Source organism: Prionailurus bengalensis, chromosome C1, assembly GCF_016509475.1.
Source record: "Prionailurus bengalensis isolate Pbe53 chromosome C1, Fcat_Pben_1.1_paternal_pri, whole genome shotgun sequence".
Taxonomy (NCBI): Eukaryota; Metazoa; Chordata; class Mammalia; order Carnivora; family Felidae; genus Prionailurus; species Prionailurus bengalensis.
Window position 1 is genome coordinate 191,190,299 of NC_057345.1, and position 16,771 is coordinate 191,207,069.

Consider the following 16,771-nt stretch of genomic DNA (forward strand, 5'->3'; position numbering starts at 1 on the left):
AGGATTGGCTGAATAGAAGTGGAAAGATCCAGTTACATGAAAAGGTTTCATTGTTTCCAATTTCATTTTAGAAGTTAGTCCCTCACTGTGCATGGGAGAGCCCCAAACTTTAAAAGTCCACAATGAGGCAGACAGTAGGAACCTCTAGACTTTTTCACATTTCCTAGATTTTGCCTCCCTAATCCCTCAGGTCCAATTACTCCCGTTGATCGTTTCTGTTATATTTTTTTTTAACTCATTTTTGTTCTCTTATTTTTCAGCTTAAAATGTATTGATGGGTTAGAGTTCCCTTTTTGTTCTGGATTAGAAAGTTATACTCTTCCTAAGTCAAACAACAACATGTTGGCAGGAAGTTAGCAGGAACATATGGGCCTCAGCATTTTGATGCCCAGACTGGCTTCTGCCAAAACATTTCTTTGCTGTCATATAGAGAGCAGCAGTGTTTGGGACTGTTGGGGAATCATCCCACACAGCTCGGGCTGGGGAATACTGCTATCTAACAGCCTTTGTGTGTAGCGGAGGGACTTCCCACCCCTAAGAACTTTTTGAGAATTTTCAGAGGTGGAGGGAGGTGGGGTCATCCAGTGTCCACTTCTTAAAGCCACAACTACAGGTGATGTCCCTTTACTTCAAACAGGCCACAGATAGCGCTAGGATGACTGGGACAGGAATGTGGAGGTTATTGGTTAGAATCAAACCCAGAAAACAGAAACCACTCTGTTTTTTAAAAGAGGGAATTTACTTGAAGTGATTGGTTGCACAGATAATGGAAAAACTAAAAATCAGGGGCCCCTGGGTGGCTCAGTCGGTTGGGCATCCGACTTCAGCTCAGGTCACGATCTCACGGCCCGTGCGTTCGAGCCCCGCATCAGGCTCTGTGCTGTCAGTTCGGAGCCTGGAGCCTGTTTCGGATTCTGTGTCTCCCTCTTTCTCTGCCCCTCCCCCACTCACGTTCTGTCTCTCTCTATCAAGAATAAATGCTAAAAAAAAAAAAAAAAAAAAAAAAAACAAAACAAAACTAACAATCAACCCAGAGATAAGCCAGAATAGGAAGACACTAGCAGGTTAGAGTAGAAGAGCAATGGGAAGGCAGACTTACAGAGCCCCGCGGAGTTTGGAGCAATTTTGGTTTGTGCCACAGGAACTGGAGCCAAAGAAGAGACTGAGAAACTTCCAGAGACACCCCCTGAGGTTGATGGGGAGGGGGGAATACCCTGACTTGGCTTCCTCCCACCCTCCAATCTTTTTCCAGTGACTCTCACTAACTGAAATGGGAGTTAACAGACACGGGAGCCTGGGGCACCAGCCTCAGAGGTTAGTCCCCCTGCAAAATAGAGGGATCTGAGAGGAAATAGGCCAGAAATGGCTTGCGTGGGGTGGGAAGAAATAACAGCTGGGGCAGAATAAGCTATCCAATCCTGGGATCTAAAGTAGGTACATCCAAATCCCCAACATTTTTTTTTTTTTTGAGCCAACTCAGTGCTTGGAATGTTGGCATAAGAAAGAAAATGATAATAACATCACCATCACCTGACATTTACTGAACTCTGTGTGTTGGGAACTTTATACCAGTTATTTCATGTAACCCATACTACAGCCTGATATACTATTGTGTCCTCGATAAGTACATGGGAAAACTCAGGCACAAAGAAGTTACAGATGTGTCCCAGTAGGCAGTGGAACCAGCGTTCAGACACAGGCAGTCCAGATGCAGAGCCCATTCCCCACCTACACCTTCACCTCCCCCTGCCTACCCCTCTGCTCTGCTGCCTCTACTCACTGGAAGTCTGGAGCTCTTCACATGTCATTATAAGAGGGACCTGAGGCTCACACCATTACTTGGAAGTATGTGAGCCCCTTCTGAGCATCCCCAAGAAGGACTATCCCAAAGTAACTTTTGGAAAACCTAGAACTGGCAATGTGTTTTTCGATCCTATATTTCTCCACTGTTTATTGTTTTCTATGTTGGTTATTTATTCTTAGCCCCCGTCATCTTTGCGGCAGAGGTACATGGCGGGGGGTGGGGGGAGGTTCAATTTTTCAATCTACAAATCATAAAGCCACTGTATTTTCTCCCTTTACCTTATGCTAACACATTCTACCAGGTATGTGCCAGCTGTCCTGAACCCTTGGCATAATGATCTTGGTGCTGCTTTATTTCTAAGCAGCTGGGACTCAAAGGGTTAATTACTGTTAAGGTGACAGAGGATAGCTCTTTGGTCAAAAGCTGCATAAAGTTTTCAGCTGGCAGGTAGGGGAACTCCAAGCTAAAAAGCAAAAAAATACAAACAAACAAAAAACTGGGTCTGGAGATTACAAGGGATAGAGTGCTGCCTACAAAGAAACCCAATCTACAAGCCAATGCCTAGACTTCTTTTCAACATATGATACTGGTGCAACTGGTCATGAACATGTAAAAACAAATGAATCTATACATTCCTCACAAAAATTAGAACAACGAAATACTACTACATACCTATTACAATGGCCAAAATCTAAAATACCGACAACACCAAATGCTGATGGGGATGTGGAGCAACAGGAACTCTCACTCATTACTGCTGGGAAAGCAAAATGGCACAGTCACTTTGGAAGACGCTTTGGTGGTTTCTTACAAAACTTAACATACTCTTACCATACTATCTAGCAACTTGGTATTTACCCAAATTGTGGGTATTGGTGTTTCTTGGTATTTACCCAAATTAGTGGCAAACTTATGTACCTATAAAAACCTCTAGATGTTTATACCATCTTTATTCATTATTACCCAAACTTGTATGCCATCAAGATGTCCCCAGTATGTAAATAGATACATAAACTGTGGTATATCCAGACAATGGAATATTATTCAGTGCTAAAAAGAAATGAGCTCTCAAGCTATAAAAACACATGGAAAAACATTACATGCATATTACTAAGTGAAAGAAGCAACCTGGAAAAGACTACATACTATATAATTCCAACTAAATATCTTGGAAAAAGAAAAACCATGGATTCAATAAAAAAGATCAATGAAGAGGTTTGCAGGGAGAAGGGGGAATAAATAGAACACAGAGGATGTTTAGGGCAATGGAAAATACTCTGCATAATAAATATGATAAAATTGGAAACAATGCAATAATTTTCACTATCACCACTATTATTCAACATTGGATTTGAGGTCCTAGCCAGTGTTATCAAAATCCTAGTGAGATTTACTTATGTACACTGACAAGCTGATTTTAAAATTTATCTAAAAATGCAAAGGACTTAGAATGGTCACAACAATCTTGAAGATTGAAGGGTCTATACATTGTCAGATTTTAAGATTTCTTATAAAGCAAGCTATGTGATTAAGAGAATGTAGTGTTTGGATATAAATAGATAAATAAATCAATGGAACAGAATAGGAAGTTCAGAAGTGGACCCACATGTATTCAATTATTTGATTTTTAGTAATGATCCCAGTGCCTTTCAATGAGAAAAGAAAGATCTTTTCGATAAGTGATGCTGTATTAACTTTCTATCTCTATGCAGACAAAGTGAACCTTGCTGCTAGCTCACATTACACATATACATTAACTTGGGATGGATAATAGACCTAAGTGGGAGGGCTTAAGGTTGAAAGTTTCTAGAAGAAAACATGAAAATAGCATTGTGACCTTAGTTAGGGTGAAGGAAGATTTCTTATACAGAATTCAAAAAGCACTAAGTATAAGAAAAATAATAATTGGACTTCATCAAAACTAAAAACTTCTAATCAAAAGAAGTATTGAAGAAAGTAAAAAATGGCAGCCCAAGGCTATAAGAAAATACTTGCAGTGCATTTATTTAACAAAGGATTCATATCAAGAATATATAAAGAACTATAAATCAATAAGAAAAAGACAAATATCCAACAAAAACAGTAGACAAAACACTTACGAGCCACTTTGCAAAAGAAGATATCTGGGTGGCCAGTAATATTGTGAAAAGATAGCCAACATCATCAACAGGAGGGAACTGAAAATTAGAACTACAGTGTGATGCTATTCCACAAACACAAGAATGGCTGAAATTTTTAAAAGACTGCCAAAACCAAGTGTGGACAAGGATGTAGAGCAACTGGAACTCTCATATGTTGTTAGTGGAGATATAAAGTGGTACAACCACGTTGGAAAAATTTTGACAGTTTTTAAGAGAGTTAAAAATATACTCTCCTTGTATAACAATTTTATTTTTAGTTATATGCCCAAAATAAATGAGGGTACATATCCACAAAAAGACTTATCCAAGAAGTCTTAATGTTCATAAAAGCTTCATTCATAATATACCCAAAGTGGAAACAACGTAAACATTCATCAACAAAAGAATAGATAAGCATGTTTTGGTGTATCCATACAATGAAGTACTAGGCCACAAGAAAAAAGAACCAATTACTGAAACATAAAGCAACACAGTTAAATTTCAAAGGCAACCTGTTAAGCAGAATAAGCCAAACACGAAAGTATATACACTATGATTCCATTTAAATGAAGTCACAAAGAGGCCAAGTTAATCTATGGTGATAGAAGTCAAAATAATCATTACCTCTGAGGGGAGTATTGACTGGAACTGGCAAAAGAGGGGCTCCTGGGTGGCTCAGTTGGTTAAGCGTCTGACTTCTGCTCAGGTCATGATCTCAGAGCTTGTGAGTTTGAGCCCAGAGTCAGGTTCTGTGCTGACAACTCAGAGCCTGGAGTCTGCTTCAGATTCTCTATCTCCGTCTCTCTCTGCTCCTCCCCTCCCCCCCTCGTGCTCTGTCTCTCCCTCTCTCTCTCAAAAATAAATAAACATTTAAAATTTTTATATATATATTATGGAAAAAGAAAACATTCTGGGACAATAGGAATATTCTTGATTTGGGCCATATCTTGATCTGAGTCATGAGTACTTAAGATACCTCTCTGTAGGGGCGCCTGGGTGACTCAGTCAGTTGAGCATCCGACTTCGGCTCAGGTCATGATCTCACAGTCTGTGAGTTTGAGCCCCGCATCAGGCTCCGTGCTGACAGCTCAGAGCCTGGAGCCTGTTTCGGATTCTGTGTCCCCCTCTCTCTCTGACCCTCCCCCGTTCATGCTCTGTCTCTCTCTGTCTCAAAAATAAATAAACGTTAAAAAAATTTTTTTTAAAAATACCTCTCTGTCTCTCTCATGCTTGCTCTCTCTCATGCTCGCTCTCTTGCGCTCTCTCTCTCTCTACATATATATATATATGTATACATACATATGTACACATATATGTACACACATATATATATATAAGATCAAGTTGTACATTTAAGATTTATATTTTTTCTATATGAAAAAATTAAAACAAGGAAATAATTCTAAAATGTATCTCTTTTTTCATGGTAGGAGGCGTAAGTGCAATAACTTATCTTTTATATTGGAGGGAGTGTCTTTGTACACTTCAAACACTAGACCCCTAGAAACATCACCAGTGTGAGAGGTCTTTGAATCTTCATAAGATATCTCTCTCATCTTGTTGTGCAAATCTGTTTTAAAGCAATCAGAGTACTTGCTATTTCCTGCTCAACAGGTCTGGTTAACACGATATCATTAATATGTTGGATCAACGTCCTGTGCTTTGGAATATCAAGACTATCAAGACTTGGAGGGTATCATACCCCTAGGGCATAACTGTAAATGACTCTGTACTGCTCTCATCCCCAGGTGAATTTGAACTTCTTTTGATCCTCCTTCCTGATGGAGGTTGAAAAGAACACAATCACCAGATCGGTAGCTGCATATCAGGTGCCAGAGGCTATTTTTATCTTTTTAAGTAAAGATGCCATATTCAGCATAGCAGCTGCAATTGGGGCTCCCACTTGTTTGAATTTATGGTAGTTCACCATCCTCTGCCATGATCCATCTGCTTTTTAAAATTTTTTCTTTCAACTTTTTATTTATTTTTGGGACAGAGAGAGAGAGAGAGAGCATGAACGGGGGAGGGGCAGAGAGAGAGGGAGACACAGAATCGGAAGCAGGCTCCAGGCTCTGAGCCATCAGCCCAGAGCCTGACGCGGGGCTCAAACTCACAGACCGTGAGATCGTGACCTGGCTGAAGTCGGACGCTTAACCGACTGCGCCACCCAGGCGCCCCGATCCATCTGCTTTTTCAGGGACTGTACAAGGAATTAAAAGAGAATAGTATGTACCACCTTAGCATGCTGTTTGTCTTTGAGAGTGGCACTCATCTCTGCCATTCATCCAGGATGTGTTATTGCTCTAATTTTAATTCCTTGCAGGGGTGGAGAATAGTGGTGCAGACTTAACAGCTTCCTATATTTGTTTTCTATTGCTGCTATAATGAATTACCACAAATTTAATGCTTAAAACAACAAAACCTTACTATCTTATAGTTCTGAAAGTCCAAAGTCCAAAACAGGTCTCACTGAGATAAAATCAAGATATTGAAAGAACTATGTTCATTCTAAAACATCCAGAGAAGACTGTTTCCTTGACTTTTCCAGTTTCTAGAAGCTTCCTGCATACACTGGCTTGCAATCCCTTCTTCCACTTTCCAAACCAGCATCATAGCATCATCAAATTTCTCTCTGCCTCTGACTTCCTCTTCTGTCTACCTCTTCCATTTATAAGGACTCTTGTGATTACACTGTGACTCCCAAATAATCCAGAATAATCTCCCCAGCTCAAGGTCCTCTGATCAGCAGCCTTAGTTCCATTTGCAACCTAATTACCCTTTTCCATGTAACCTAACATATAGGTTCCAAGAATAGGACATGGACATCTTTGAAGGGCCATTATTCTATCCACCATACTTCCACTAACTTCCCCAATTATAAGTCTATGATCAAGTAATAAATGTGAGGGTTCTGTTCTAAGTAAACACATTCTAACGATGCATTTAGGGCTGAGAAAATCATTGTAGGGTGGTCTACAGAACCATTATATTGATGGGACAGGACTCCATTTATCATATAGCTTCCATAAGCTCTACAGCCATTTTGATTCCCTTTATCAGTATCACCTATGATCCAGTACCCAACAGCCCTTGAAAGATCTGCTTTCACCAACTGTATGATTATCTGACAAAGGACCCTAAGTGCTTTGGAGATGGATTGGGAAAATAGCTACTGCACATACTTCTTGTGACATCACAGCACATTTCCTCCAAAGGAAATAGCTTCCCCTTCAATTGACTCTGGTTCTGAGAACAGTATAAGGAATTGTGATTTTCCAACACAGTGCTTGACATCAGCTTTCTGCTCTCCCACTACTGATTTTTTTGGTTGTATATGTCAAGCAACACCATCATCATCGGGTCAACTTTCCTGCCCCTAGGAATACCATGGTCTATTTGACATCTTCACGAATTCCTGTGGGTCATGGGCTCCTCATTGTCATTCCATCTGTACCCCCATTATAGAAATTACATTCACCTTGCTTCTGATGGTTAAATGCTGCCACTTGGCCTCTAGTATGCCAGAAGCTCATCATCCCCATTGATGCTAAGTAGCCCTGGTCTATAACAACCTTCCATTCCACCCCTGGCCCACAAATGATAATCGCCATTAGTTCTCTCTTTCCTTATTGCTTTAGTTAAGGAATAGCTTCTGGGCCCTCTGAAAAATCACGGACACCTGGGGTCTTTTTCTTTTTATATTATGCAATAAATTCATTCAAACATGTTCACATCTCTGATTCTTTTGACCCCTTCCTTCATACTCTGCCAAGACAGTTCTGGCATCTCTACTTCATTTACTAGAGGCCTCCAGAAAATGGGAGGCTTGAGAGTTACGTTGCATTTCCTGCAGTATAGTAGGCTTGGCTCCAGAAGTCCTTGCCAGAATGCTAAGTCTTGCCAGCACTCATATCAATATACTATTCCCTATCAAAACTTATATTCATCCTCTGTGAGCAACCTCAAGTTACATTCTCAGACATGTTGTGAAACATGTTAGTATATACAAGCCCTTTGGTGAACAATTCTTTTTCTTTCCATTGCATGGACAGTGCTTCCTACTTGTACTACACTAAGACCTAACCCTAGGTTTTATTATAGACTAGGGGCTGACAAACTAGGACCCATGGGCTGGACATCTAACACTGTTGTAAAATTAAGGAACTCAATCACACTCATTTATTTGTCTATTGTCTATGGCTGCTTTCATGCTATGGTGGCAGGGTTGAATAGTAGAAACAGGAGCCATATGTCCTCAAAATCCTAAAATATTTATTATCTAACCCTTTAAAAAACACTTTGCCAATTCCTGTTCTAGATAAGTTCTGTCCAACAGACCTTCCTCTGATGATAGAAATATATAATCTTCACTGTACAACATGGTGGCCACTAGCCACATGTAGTTATTGAGTATTTGAAATATGGCTAGTGCAGCTAAAAAAGAATTATTGATTTTATTTCATTTTAATTGATTTATAGTTGCCTGTGGACAGTGGCTAGTGGGTTGAACAATACAGGTATAGAAGCAATGAAGGAAATTGGGAAGGGGCAGAGATCTTAGGGAGGCAAATACAACTTGAGGTCATCCATCTCAGTAAGGATTTTGTATAATCTTCAGAAATATTAGAAGATTGCTCTTCTAGCCAAGGGGAGAGTGTCACCCCTGCTGGTCCAGGGATCAGAGGATTCTGGGGGTTGACAGTGCACAAGCACATCCACTCAGAAATTCTCATCCTAGGTATCAGGGACTTGATTTTAGTGTAGGAGATACTTGAGCTGTGAATCCGGCCTCTTTGAAGTTCCACTACTCTTACATTTAAGTCTTGGGTTTATTAGTATAGCCTTCTGAAAATAGGAGATGAGGATCTCTAAACACTGTACTGAAGCATCCTGGTTTTCATACTACGCCCTGGGTTGATAGATTTTTGTTGTTGTTGAAATATAGTTGACACAAAGTTACATTAGTTTCAGGTGCACAGCATAGCGATTCAACAAGTTGATAGGTTATGTTATGCTCACCATGAGTTTAGCTGCCATCTTGAGTTGATATGTTGTTGACCTCTTTTGTTGTCTTTCTTCCTGTGGATGTTAACAACAGCCAACTAATTTCCCAATCTTCATAATTTCCCATGCTCCATATCTTTCAAGTATTAGAGCTATTGCAGAAGCAGTACACCTCGTTCCATCCACACATTCTCCCTCTCAAACCATTATAGGAGAAATCTAATGATTAGGTGAATATAATGAAATCTATGATATGCCATGCTAAAGATAATCATTGCCCTACTTTTCAGTAATGGCGTTATCATACCTATCCCATCACTATCCCATTCTGAATGTCTGTTCCCTCTGGCTACTCTTGGTAGCAACTTTCTTAGGCTGCGTGGCCCCAGAAGCAGATGCAAGGATTTGAGTGCATATGCCTCAAGAGAGATGATTTTAGGGGGGAGGGATCACAGAGTGGGAAAGCAAGACAGGAAAGAGTTAAAAGACAATGCAAGGTATGTTAATAAGCAGATTATCCTGGAGGGCAATGAGGGCTCAATTCTGCTGGGACTCCTGGGAAACAGTGTGGAACACACCTCAGACTTGTCCTCCTATACCACTGAGAGGTACTCCTAGCATGTCGGTTCTCTGGCACTTCCCACCTGCCCCGTGCGTAAGCTGAGATAAAACTCTCAGATGCTTGCCATCTTCATTTCCAGGAATGGTGAGTGTTGAAGAATATAAGAAGGGCACTCACAACATCTTCTACAACACTGAATATACAAAAAACTCGTGAGTCCATTATGGCACTCAAACAAAGAAGGGACAATCAAAGCAAAGCAAAACAAAACAAAAAACAAAAAAAAACCACACAAACGCACACAAACAAAACCTCCTTAGTCATCATTGGAGGTGATTGGTATGTAATACTTCACCCTGACAATTGGCAATTAAAGGGAAAAAATTAAGCATTGAGACTAATTTTCCTATATGAACTATATTTCAGAATAATCAGCCATGTTCAATGAAGGAAAGTTCTTCTTTACAGAAAAATTATCATGTTTCATCACTGTTTGTCATGCTGAAATAACGCAAAGTCATTAATTTGCTTTAATATATTTCAGAATAGAAAGGAAGAGCTGGACGAAACAAGTGAAGGAAATCTGAATAAACACTGAATCTATATTGGATCTGCTATGTGGGGAGGTTCATTGTATCACTGTATTATTTCTTTTTTGATTTTTTACTGAGAGAGAGAGAGAGAGAGAGAGAGAGAGAGAAAGTCCTTTCCTTTTCTTATCCCCTCCAGAACTATCATCAGCCTTGGGTTGCATACACATCCTTATAATCCTGATTACCCATCGTCATTAAGATAAACGGAGCACTAAATAATGCAGTTGAACTGCAAGCAACAGCTCTTTTCCTAAGATGCGAGTTTCAAATCATGATGCCTGTTCCTGCTGTGATCACATTATAACCTTAAATTTTCCCTAATGAATTGATCCACTTACACATAGCCAGTGCTTGTTATGAAATCTTGTATGCATACACACCTCATAGGTTTGATGCGTGGATTTTAAAAGCCATGAATATGGAGCTCCCATCAAAGTGTCTGGCACATGGGGAAGGCACTGAGCAGCAGACACATTTCTCACCACCTCCCCTTCCCATGCGTAAATAGGAAAAGCTCCTTTTAGTTCCTTCCAAATGTAAATATATTACCTGAGAAGGGTACTAAGTTCACTCATTAGCACCTCCTAACACTTGAGGAGAGTTTACTTTATTAGATTAACTACTGAAAACAAGGTCCTGAGGCGGTGGAACTTCAGTTGCATAAATGTTGACAAGGACAAGGTAGTATGGAAAGTAAATAAATAAAATTCCATCTTAACATTTGTTCGTGGATATGCACTATCTGGGTTGCTTTTGGTACCAATCTCATTTGGTCCTTACCAACCTCAATTCAACACAGGAGGCTCAAGAAGCTTAAATCATGCACCCAGCCTTAGCAATAAATGGCACAGCTAGATTTGGAACCTGGATCTTCTAATTCTGAAGTACAAAGAAGGCCTGGGTATCTGGAGCCCAGAATGAGAATACTGAAGAAGATGGAACAGCAGAGCGGTGACTTCTTAAAGAAGAGATGAAAGGTGGGGTATTTGCCTCCTTCACAAAGGGACCCCCTTAGGCTCCCTTGAGCGTAAGGTTTCAGTTTCAGTATTTGTCCACATCTTATTTACACGGAATCACACGCAGGACAATTTACTTGGTGACCTGTAATGGCCTCATGTTCCATTCATAAATACCTTCCCCTGAATATTCATGGTTGTGTTGTTTTTACCCACAGCTCAAAGAAAAATAAAATATTTAAAAATTCCTAAAAAGCAATTTTCAAATTATACCTACAGGATATGTTATGATTTGAGAAACTTCTAGCCTCATTTTTCCTATTCTTGACTACATATGTGATATTCAAAAAACTGTTGATGATTACCCCTGTTTAAGTTAGTTGAAACCCAGGACCCGGTGAATTTTAATGGCAAAAGATGGACTTTTTACATTCTTTGTGGAAACCGTCTAAAAAGACGAGATTTATAGAGTTCGCTGGTTCTGTAAGTTATACACGTTTATAGCTTTCAACATTAGGGATTCGAACATTAGAGAAGTATATAAATGAGACAGTGACATTTCCCCCATAATCCTATTCTTCAGCATGAACCACAGTTAACAGCTATGCAGCTCTTCTTTCAGACTTTTTATTTTACAGAGTTTACAAAGCACTTTCACATACTTCATCTCATTGAAACCTCACAACAGCAGTATTCAATTATAAATGTGAGATTGGGGAAATTGTTTTCCAGTGAACTTTAATAACCTTCTCACAAAAGGGAGCTACCATGACTGACTACCTTCTATTCACATTTTTGCAAACCCAGGCCAGGATTGATTCACTGTGACCTTTCGTGCTCAATTCATATAGCAAAGAGCAAACTGGGCTGTGGAGAGCAGAATCAATCCAAAATCGGCTAAGCATTTGGTTCTATCAGCTACAGTGTTAGCTAAACACAGAACATTTGCATGGGTAACAGATGAAGACAGAGCAGTCTTCCGAAACACAATAGAGGATGCTTCTTCAAGAATCACTAACAAAGAAAAACGTGGGGCTAACTGGTCTTAAACTCTGGTATAAAATTGAGTTCAAATTAGAGTAAATTGTGGTATTTCCTCCCACAGAAGTGGGTAGAGAGAGACTGAACACACAATTACCACTGGAGATAAAGTAGCAGCTCTCAAATTAATGGAATAAAACAAGTCCCCCCAGGCTAACAGCATAGTCTTGGGGTTAGTTGCTTAATTAGTGGGCTCTTTGCTCTAATAGATCTTTTAGATAAGATCTTGAAATGGAATCTGAATGGGGGGAGGAGAGTGTTGGAGAGAGCTTGGAGTCTTTGGTGAACCCGGTTACCATATTTTTAAACCAGACTAATGGAAAGATAAGGACCTCGATTCCAAAGAGCCAAATCAACCTTATCTCTTGACTTCATTTTTGTATAATGAGCTATTTATTTTGGCCTGGAAAGTTGCTTCCATGAACCCATTATGATGGCCAAGGACTAACTATGATTAAATTTTCCTCCAAGGACAACCGAAGGATAGCTAATATCTTTATCTTCCTCCAGTTTCCACATCATGAGCAAACATATTTACCAGGCAAAATCTGTATTATTGTGGCTTTAACATGGTATATAGTGCTTACATGCTTCTCTTCAACTCTTCGGTCACATCCGGAAGCAGGAGGAAGTTGTGACCAAGCGGATTTGATTTCCACTGAAACAAAAAGCAACCAGTCTCTGAGCTCCCTGGACTCGGAGCAAAATTCAGACTGACTTGGAGTTGTGTGACCTAGCTTAAACTGTTGTAATGGCCCTGATAGCGATTCATGTCCGCACAAAACAAACAGCTATCTTTCTAACCCTTCACAGCTTAGGAAGGCCCCCACCACAGAGCCGCCTTTAGTCGGCTCTGCTGGCTTTGATGATGAGGCTCTGGCAGCCAGTCTAAGAGAGAAAAGGACATTCGGGGAATTTTAAGTGGTTTGGATCAGCAGTTGTCATGTACAATTGATGTTCATTTATATTTCACTAGCCAAAATCTAATGCTGCCCAAAATTGGGAAAGAAATATTTCAAATACTAATCAGGTCCAATCCTGCTTTCATGTAAAAAATGAGCTGTCCTACCTTTTTTCAATCCTAGTCTCAGGAGGGAGATTTAATGTTTCCTGACAGTGCTTTAAATACTTTGCTGTTCAGACTTCAATGAATCCACAATAATTATATCAGTTAAACCAGCTTGGTTTTTCCAAAGCTGTTTCAAGCTGAGGGTGCTTTTGAACTTCTTATCATGGCATTCATCCTTTGATACCAGGTTTAATAGAGGAAGGGCTAATACTCAGATGGATCACCACTTAACTATTTAACCCATTTATGTATTAGTTGTTTTTGTTTTTGTTATTTTGTTTAATCTAATCTATCAGACTCTGTGATCTACACTTTCCCAGCCTCCTCCTTTCCAGGAAGTTTAATTACACAGAATATAGGAACCATATGTTATTCCCAGTGGAGAGTTTCAAGGAAGGCCCAGTGGTTTTTAATTCCCAGAAGATCAAGCAGTAAAGACTTCAGTGGGTTATCATTAAGAACTGACTTAACATTTAGCGTCTAACTAAGCCTTTTATAAGAGCTTTTATGTTGTCATTTCTAAGAAGGAGGTTAAAAAACTATCGTTGTTTCAAAGATAAAGTGTGAATTATCAATGTACCATTGTTTTTGGGGGGGGGAGTACCAATATATCTAGGTGGAAATTAATTCTACTCATCCCTCATCACTCCCTCAAGACATCTAACAATTTCATCATAATTTTGGCTTCAATCAGTGTTCGTTCTTACTGAAACACACTCTCCCATAAAATGAGATCTTCTCGATCTGTTGTATTGGCAATCTCCAGTCTTCACTTCTACAACAATTGAGTAAACAAAAGAGCACAGTTGAGAACAGTTTTCCTTCAGAAGAGCAGCCAAAGAACAGTAAACACATTTACATAAAGCCAGAAAGCAAGGGTAGGAATCAGAAGGCTTCTTCTCTGTGTGAGTGGAACAGTGAGCCTAGACTTCTGAAGTAGCCCAGGAATCATAAGTGTAGATGCTCTTTATTTCTTTGGATGACCACTGAATTTCCATAGCAGAATCTGTCTTAGCTTCTTTGAAAGTATAAGAAATACCACTACAAACCAGAGATCACACGTGCAAAATCTTTGTTTTTCCATAAATAATTTTCCTGTATAAAAAATAGATTCAAAATCGTGAAGTGGATGCTTACTAACAGCAAAAGAAATGATCAAAAAGATGAACATAAAGGCTTATAAAATCAGAGTAGGCCATGCAAAATACAAACATTGCAGGGTCAAAATCGAAGCGAGATTTTAGGAAACGAGGTTTGCTTTGAAGTTCTCATTCAACATTTATCATGTCTTCTCTTAATTTTCTAATAACGAGCTATTTGTTACTTTACATTTGACTCTTCATTATAAGTCCAAACTTTCATAATTTTATGCTCTGTTTCGTAATCCTGCCATACCCATTTACATGTTGTTCCAGGATTAATATCAGCAACTAAATTTCTTATTTTCACTTTAAGTGGGGAATCTTTTGATATTAATTGGTTGATTTAGAGATTACCTCTTTTTTAATGTTTATTAATTTTGAGAGAGAGAGAGAGAGAGAGAGAGAGAGAATGAGTGGGGGAGGGGCAAAGAGAGAGGGAAAGAGAGAGTCCCAAGCAGGCTCCACACTCAGTGCAGAGCCTGACACAGGGCTTGATCTCAGGACCGTGAGATCATGATCTGAGCTGAAATCAAGAGCCAGACACTTAACTGACTGAGCCACCCAAGTATCCCTGAGAAGGTTACCTCTTAAGGCAACAAGTTTGGACTGTTGGTAGGATTATTGCCATGTTGAAATACTATAGTGATAAAACTTTCAAGTTTGGGGGTCAGAGGACACAAGATCTAGTTCTAATTTTGCTATTTATTAACTACATGGGCTCCTTAATAGGGGGTCTATAATTTAAACCCCCTACTATACTTTATAGGAAGTATATGTATATGTCAATTAGATTAAGCTACATTGTAAGGGTCGACATTTGCCCTAACCGAAAATTCACTCCCTAGGAGTCATCAACCAGTCTTCTAATCAACTAGTCTTCTAACTAGCCTCCAGAGGTGTTTTCTAGAAAAAATTTGTCTAGCCATTGACTCAGTCCTCAGTCCACCGGTAGTCTGATATCTACTATAGCAAACTACCAGCTTATATGTTACATAAGCGTTTTGTGCCTGCTTCTTAATAAATGTTTAAGGGGGCGCCTCGGTGGCTCAGTCGGTTAAGCAGCCGACTTCGGCTCAGGTCATGATCTCGCGGTCCATGAGTTCGAGCCCCTCGTTGGGCTCTGTGTTGACAGCTCAGAGCCTGGAGCCTGTTTCAGATTCTGTGTCTCCCTCTCTCTGACCCTCCCCCATTCATGCTCTGTCTCTCTCTGTCTCAAAAATAAACGTTAAAAAAATTTTAATAAATGTTTAATATGCATCTTTATGTGTGGCCAACTTTGGTCAGAGATTACTTTCAACATAAACTGGTGAAGAGGTTGTGTGGAAGGTAGTTACTCCTCATTCATCTCTAATTATTGGTGGTTACCATTATCCACAAAATAACTTTTGCAATATTACCCTTCACCTAACATTGGTTCCTCTTTACCTCCATCCCAGATATTTGTAATGTCACCCAAGAGTATGTAGGCAATTAGCGGGTAATAAACTCATAGATCTCCAGACTATAGACTCAGAGAGATTCAGTGGGATTCAGTGCATGTTAGCAGTCTCCTCAGGATTCTATAGGTTGATCTGACAATTGTCTGGTCCTTGCCCCAAGTCCCGGAAGCAGTTAGGATTTCTCCAGTTCTGGCAGCCTCTGAGTAGCATTCAGCTGTGGCCCTGGGGCCCCAGGCGGGTAGTGGGAGGTCACGGTGGCTGGTGCGGGGATGTCTAGGAGCCCGAAGGTGGTGCTAGGCCTATCGGTGGTGCTGATGGCGGCCACCGTGGCCCGGGTGCATCTGAAGCAGCGGCAGGACCTGCAGAGGCTTCACAGTGGAGTGATCAGAGACATCGAGAGGCAAAATTGGAAAAAAGAAAACATAAGTCTCTTGGGAGAACAGATTGTTTTGACTGAGCAACTTGAAGCAGAAACAGAGAAGATGACAGTGGCAAAAGGATCTCAAAAAACATGACTTGAAATGGATGTCAAATACTGATGGGACATTGTCAAGTGTGAGTGTGTGAGTGTGGATGGAGAATAGCTTTGTGTGGTATTCAACCTTTTCGTGGTTACTGCCCTTTCAAACTTGACCAAAGACAATGACACTGGATCATATATTCTAAACAATTGCTTTAGAAGTCCCTTCTATCTCGGTAAAGAAGTGGTCACTCCTCTGAAGAGTGTCTGTCTGTGTGATCTTGGTAGAAGCCCCTTTAAGCCTGGTATCCAGAGTTTAGGATTGTTCGTGAAAAGTGCTTGAGAGCCTAAGAGAGGAAGGTATGGATAGTAATATCCACCTAAGTAGTTTGAAAAGCCGTCACGATGATAAAGCCACGAGAACATCTACCTCAGAAGGGCTGGAAGAGGGAGAGGTGGAGGGGGAGACTGCCCTGATAGTTGAATCAGAAGACAAGGTATCAGTGGACTTATCTCATGATCAGAGTGGGGATTCCCTCAACAGTGATGAAGGAGATATGTCTTGGATGGAGGAGCAGCTG

At 40.1% G+C, this 16,771-nt stretch overlaps 1 protein-coding gene across 1 annotated transcript; it reads left to right on the forward strand.

The window, feature by feature from the left end:
* The first annotated feature begins 15,999 nt into the window (after positions 1-15,999).
* On the forward strand, positions 16,000-16,245 carry LOC122479715 (protein PET117 homolog, mitochondrial-like). Its single transcript, XM_043573446.1, has one exon. The coding sequence runs from the start codon at positions 16,000-16,002 to the stop codon at positions 16,243-16,245; it is 246 nt and encodes an 81-aa protein (XP_043429381.1).
* The last annotated feature ends 526 nt before the right edge of the window (positions 16,246-16,771 follow it).

Bases quoted from the DNA above. Each gene is read 5' to 3' on its own strand.
- LOC122479715 (XM_043573446.1), top strand. From the start codon at position 16,000: ATGTCTAGGAGCCCGAAGGTGGTGCTAGGCCTATCGGTGGTGCTGATG.